The sequence below is a fragment of the Telopea speciosissima genome, chromosome 7 (assembly GCF_018873765.1).
Source record: "Telopea speciosissima isolate NSW1024214 ecotype Mountain lineage chromosome 7, Tspe_v1, whole genome shotgun sequence".
Classification (NCBI taxonomy): domain Eukaryota; kingdom Viridiplantae; phylum Streptophyta; class Magnoliopsida; order Proteales; family Proteaceae; genus Telopea; species Telopea speciosissima.
In genome coordinates this window covers 51,111,784-51,118,458 of record NC_057922.1, presented here as the reverse complement: position 1 = coordinate 51,118,458, position 6,675 = coordinate 51,111,784, and the positions used below count along the sequence as shown (strand labels likewise).

General features: G+C 40.0%; 1 protein-coding gene across 2 annotated transcripts in view; it reads left to right on the top strand.

Annotated features, from left to right (window-relative positions):
- The window catches only part of LOC122666663 (beta-hexosaminidase 3-like), a 42,148-nt gene that overhangs the window by 20,144 nt on the left and 15,329 nt on the right, over positions 1 to 6,675 (top strand). For both annotated transcript variants that reach the window (XM_043862704.1, XM_043862703.1), the window contains exon 6: positions 2,307 to 2,377. In XM_043862704.1, coding sequence (XP_043718639.1) covers positions 2,307 to 2,377 — 71 coding nt within the window. The remainder of the gene's footprint in view (positions 1 to 2,306; positions 2,378 to 6,675) is intronic.

Genomic DNA, 6,675 nt, shown 5'->3' with positions numbered 1-6,675 from the left:
GAGGTGTATATGGACAGGGTTCTCTTGTAACAAAAACTAAGGTAAAGTGTGTAAACCGAAGTGTGCACTTTATGGGCTGAAGCAGTCACCTCGAGCATGGTTTGGCCGGTTTCCCAAATCCATGATTTTTGTGGGCTATAAGCAGAGTAATGCTGATTACACTCTCTTTATAAAGAGGGTTGGTGGAAAACTCACTATTCTTATAGTCTATGTTGATGACATAGTGGTTATTGGCAATGATGATGATGAGATTAGCCGGTTTAAGACTTTTCTTGGGCAGGAGTTTGAGATTAAAGGTCTAGGAAAACTACAGTACTATCTTGGGATTGAGGTTGCCAGATCTTCTAAAGGCATCTTTCTCTCCCAAAGGAAGTATGTCCTAGATTTGTTGGCTGAAACTGGTTTGTTAGGGTGTTATCCTTTAGATACTCCTATGGATGCGAATGTTCGTCTCAAGGAAAAAGAGGGTGAACCTGTTGATAAAGGCCAGTATCAAAGATTAGTGGGGAAATTGATTTATCTTTCTCACACATGTCCTGACATTGCTGTTGCTGTGAGTACTGTGAGTCAGTTTATGCATGATCCCTACTCTTCTCAGATGGAGGCTGTTCTTTGTATCCTTCACTACTTGAAGTCAACTCCTGGAAGGGCATTCTCCTGTCTTCTCATGGTCACCTACGGATAGAGGCATATATTGATGCTGATTGAGCTGGTTCTTCAGATCGCAAGTCTATCTCTGGGTATTGTTCTTTTGTAGGTGGCAAATCTTGTCACTTGGCATAGCAAGAAGCAAAATGTGGTGGCTTGTTCTAGTGCTGAAGTAGAATTTCGTGCTATGACACTCAGCATTTGTGAGCTGCTTTGACTCAAAGGCTTGCTACAAGATCTTGGTGTTCGTATTCGTCTTCCTATGATGTTGTACTGTGACAACAAGGCTGCAATCAGCAGTGCACATAAGCTGGTACAGCATGATCACACCAAGCATGTTGAAGTGGATAGGCATTTCATCAAGGGGAAATTGGAAGAAGGGCTGATTTGTGTTTCCTTTGTGAAGTCTGTTGATCAGCTTGCTGATATTTCACCAAGGGATTATCTGGAAAGCTATTTCATCCTAATTTAGTCAAGTTGGGCATGATTGACATATTTGCTCCAACTTGAGGGGGTGTGTTGAATAATGTACACCAGAATACCGTGGGGGAATTCTGGTCTTTTTACTGTTATTTCTTTGTTTTATGTATGCCCTAGTTAAGTTGGCTATGCTAGGGGTATTTTAGACTTTATGCTGTAACTCCTTTCATTATAAATACATAGGCTTGTGTGATCACATTGATCATTCAAGCATTCTCTTAATTTCTGTTTTGTTAACATTTTCTTGTAGAGCTCTCCTTGTATTTCATGTTCTTTCTCTTTTTTTTGGGGGAAAGTTTCTCTTGTTTCGTTGAATATAATTTTTCATTCATCAAAAAAAAAAAAAAAAAAGAGGTCTGTTTGGGTAAATGCAATCACAGTCCGGCTTCAGCCTCAGCTTCAGATTATAATACACTAGAACATATAATGACAAGAAAGTCACACCTGGCACAGTCAAAGAGATCCTTGTTGCGGAACTCCTGGGTGATTGGCTCAGATACATCGCAGCCGAAAGAGTTTGGTCTTTAATATTATTTTTGGAATGGAAGAAGGCCCTTACCTCGACAGGGGAGTAGGAGATGGTTTTTTTTTTGTGGGGACCTTGTAGCTCCTTCCGAGGCTAGGCTGGGCTAGCAGATTTTGGGAGGATTCAGGGATGGGATTAGGTTCTGGCCGAATTCAGGGTGTAGGGATGGGTTCTGGTCGGATTCAGGAATGGGATTAGGGCACAGAGGGGGAAGACAATAATCGGGAGTGGGGGGTGGGAAGACTCTGCGAATGGGTTTGGGAAGAATCTGGGATGGATTTCGACAGAATTTCGAATCACTTCCTAAAAACCAAATGAACCAGACCCCAGAAAGGAAGGAATGTTCAACACCCGGCGATTCCTCTGCACGTCGATCTCGACAAGCCCTAGCTCCGAAAATTGTGGGGTTCCAGACAGTCTTCACTGGAGGTTGGGGATGGGGATAGTGCGCAGGGAAGATCAAATATGGGGAGAGAGAGATCAGCGGGGGAAGAGAGAGATAGTCGGGAGGGGTAACCATGGTGGGGTGATGATACTTACCTGCTCTGGGGGTTTAAATTCATTATCAACTTTGAGTATATATATATTTTTTCTAAATGTGATGCAAATACTTTTTGCCCATTAATTATTTGAGATTTTGAGAGCAATGCAGATACTGCTCGACATTATCAACCTCTGCCAATGATAAAGAATGTAATTGATGCGATGGCCTACTCAAAGTTGGTATGTTATAGTGGAAACTCATATTTGCGTTCCCTTCTCTGATACTGATTATGGTCACAAATTATTCGAAATAATTGTTAAGATATTGTAGTTTTTTATATATTCTGTGAGCTTGATAATACATGTGACTAAGGTTTTAAATACTGATAAATAATCCTACCAGTATAGTCTGAGAAGATAAGTAGAAATTCAGCATTGGGATGTGTCCAAAGAATAGGTCATATAAGTTCTGATAATTTATGACATTAATGATGCCTTTTAATTAAAGAGGTCTTAAGGTACATTGCTCTTACTTAATTCTATCTGGCTTTCCTTTCGACTCCCTTGCATTTCTGTTCTTGTTGTACAACTGAACTGAGGGCAAATATCAAACCAAATTCTTGCAGGCTCCACTCTGAGTTGTCTGATTTTTTTTCTTTCATTCGGGTGTTACTGGTCAAGCGAAAGAAAAGACTGAAAAAGACTAAAAAAGAGTGTATGCCTTCCGCTCGCCCAATTTCTAGTCCTCATCTGTCTGGTGTTTCATCCATTTTAGGTTCTATCAATTTTATAACAACTATCTCCAACATGCGTGGACCTGGAATGACTATGCATAGATCAGGACGAGAATGAATCCGGGAAACCAGGACATACTCTTTCATTTTTTTTATTTCTTTTTAGGAAGGACAGGAAATGGGGGTTGCATCCCTAGTTAGCAAATTCGGATTCGAGAATTATTCGGAATAATTTGTTTTGTTAATTTAAGATTTCGGTAAAAAAAGCTGTCAAAAAAGCGGACATAATAAAATTCTGATTCGGATTCGGATTCGGGAATTATTCGTTTACCAAAATAAAAGTCGGACAAAAAATTCGGACGTTATTTTTAATATTTATAGTATCTGTTTAACATTATCAATCAATAAATATACCCGCATAAGATACAAGTAACATAAGAATTGGAGTACAAGCATTTATAGTCCACTAATTCCATCATCCATAAAAACATAACAAGAATTACAATGGTCTAAAGCATAACAAAAATCAAGACTTTTTTTTTTTCTTTTCCTTTCATAGTCAATTATGTGAAATGGGTTCATTATCAATTATGTGCAATCGGTATTGATGAACATGTGCAAAGAGGATTTCCAATTTCATTCAAGAATCAAGATTAAAGAGTGCAAGGACTTTGTGAGTGGGGCATGCCGTGGAGACAAATTGTGACTATTCAAGAGGAATTCCAATTTCATTCAAGAATCAAGAGTGCAAAGGCTACTGTGATTTGTGACTTGTGACTTTGCAAGTGGGGCATGCCGTGGAGACAAATACATTACAGAGCATGTGGTTTACCTCTTAAAGATCCTCAACCCTTAGTTGGTCCAATGGAAATTTGATTGGTCACTTGCTAATTGCTACACCGAACCTTGCTAAGTCCCACTTGAGAATTGAGAGAGAGGTTGATGCTATATACAATGAAAACAAATAATAAACTAAGAGAGCAGAGTCAGCAGACTAGCGGAATCGCAGGCAGCAGAGTTTTTTTTTGGTTGAAGGGCAGCAAAGTTGAGAATGATAAAATAATCAAAAGGTTGGGACTTGGGAGGAGCGCGGCTACTTGGTGACGGTGTTTTCTTCTTTGGGTTTTTGTTTTTTTTATCTTTCAATCAATTGTAAAGTGAAGATCGATCAATAGCAGACCGTAGACGACGTCTTGTGAGCTGGATTACTGGAGTGGAGCCGTAGATGGTGAAAGATGAGAGAGTGAAGAAGAGGGTTAGGAGAAGGAGCAAAGATGGAACTCAGGGTCACTTGCAGCGGTGGCCGCAGGGCCGGACTCGTCGGAGTGTCGAAGAAGAAGAAGAGCCGCAGACTGGTTTTTGACTCTTTGTCTCTCTCACAGTAAAACTGTAAAAGGGTTAAAGGGGTAAAACTGTGAAAGTGTTAAACCGTGAAACCCTAAGGGATAAAAGGAATAAGGGATATTAAGGGGTTTTTTTTGTTTTTTTTTTTAAGCTAACCGAATTATTCGTATATAATTCGGTTCGGCCGAATATAACACAATTTTTTACATAGTTCGAATAAAGCGCAAATTTTTCCGACTTATATTTATAAATCAGATTCGGGAAGAATAATTCGTATTATTCGATATAATTCGGTTCGGCCGAATAATTCGTGAATTATTCGGAGAATTAAATAACTAGGGTTGCATCTAGGTTTGGCAGTGTAAATAATAAAAGAGTGAAAAAGAAGAAGAAGAAAAGAGAAGAGAGGAGAGAGAAGAAGAGAGATGGCTGTAACTCTGAGAGTCACAACTCTTGTGTTGAGACTCCTCACTTCATTCAAAATATATAGACAGAATACAATAGAGACCGACTCAAAAATAAAATAAAAATAGGACAAAACTGCCCTTAGGGAATTGTGACTTGCACCTAGTGCCAGCCACGATTCCCTCCCCCTTACTCGATAACTTCTAACACTCCTCGTCAAGCTGGAGCATAGATATTAATCATGCCTAGCTTGTTACAAATATAATCAAGACTTGGTAAAAACATCTGCGAGTTGTTCTCTTGTGCGAACATGACTTGTGGAGATAATTCCCTATTGTAGTTTTTCTCGAATAAAGTGACAGTCAACTTCAATATGCTTCGTTCTCTCATGGAATACTGGATTCGATGCAATATAAATAGCAGCTTGGTTATCACACCACAACTGCATAGGAGACACTTTCATACCCAAGTTCAATCAACAATTGCTTCACCCACACCAATTCACAAGTGACATGCGCCATGGCTCGATACTCAGACTCTGGCACTCTGCGCTAGATCTAGCCACAACAGTTTGTTTCTTGCTTTTCCAAGAGACAAGGTTCCCTCCAACAAAAGTGCAGTAGCCAATAGTTGATAGCCTATCAATAAGAGATCCAGCCCAATCAGCATCTCAAAAACCTTCAATACCCTGTCCATGATCAGAGTATACTAGACCACGACCTGGTACCTTCTTGAGATACCTCAAATTACGAGGAATAGCATCCCAATTTGATGTACGAGGAGAGAATACAAACTGACTCACAATACTAACAGGAAAAGCTATATCAAGTCGAGTCACAATCAAGTAATTCAATTTTCCAACTAACCTCCGATATTTCTCAGGGATCTTCTAGAATATCACCATTTTCAGCTGTAAGTTTCATATTTGTATCTATATGAGTATCTAGAGGCTTGGACCCAAACATCCCAGTTTCTGTAAGCAAATCCAAGACATACTTTTGTTGAGAAAGCGAAATTCCTTTCCTTGATTGAGCAACTTCAATACCCAAAAAATACTTCAATCTTCCCAGATCCTTAGTTTGAAACTTTTGTTTGCAAGTGTGTCTTCAAACTTTGGATGCCTTCAACTTCATATCTTATGATGACAATATCATCAACATAAACAAGAAGGAATATCCTTCCTTTACCAGACAGTCGATAAAATACCGAGTAAACTTTATCACACTGTGATAGACCAAACTCAAGACCTCTTCAATAAACCAGCCAAACCATGCCCAAGGAGATTGCTTCAAAACATATAGAGACTTCTTGAGCTTACATACCATACCAGATTCCCCATGAGCAACAAAAGCAGGAGGTTGCTCCATATATACTTCTTCATGAAGATCACCATGAAGGAAAGCATTCTTAACATCTAACTGGTACAACGACCAATGATGAGTGGCTGCTAGGGAAATCAAAATGCGAACGGAAGCGAGTTTTGTAACAAGAAAAAAAGTATCCAGATAGTCAACACCATAAACCTGAGCATAGCTCTTAGCGACTAAACGGGCTTTCAACTTAGCAAGAGAGCCATCGGAGTTAAGCTTGACAACATAGATCCAATGGCAACCAATAGCAGACTTCTCTAGAGTTAAGGCAACATGATCCCAAGTTTGATTTTCCTCCAAGGCCAACAACTCTTCCTCCATAGCTGTCCTCCAGCCAGGACTAGACAATACCTCTGCAACAGACTTAGGAACGGGATGACAAGAAATAGTGGAAAGACGAGTGAAAAGTAGGAGACAAACCAGAATAAGCAACATAATTAGAAATGGGGTGTTGGGTGCAACGCCGAACACCCTTACGCGTAGCAATAGGAAGGTCAAGGTCAGAAAAAGAAATATTTATCTCAGGATCTACAGATGAAGATGATGAGGCAGGTGGCGGAGAGACTTGGGGTGCTGGATCATCCCGAGGGCGACAAAAATAAACTTGCTGAACCACTGGTGGAGGAGGTGGTGGTGGTGTCGATGCTGCAACTGGTCGAACGTGCGGAACAGAATGGTGCACAAC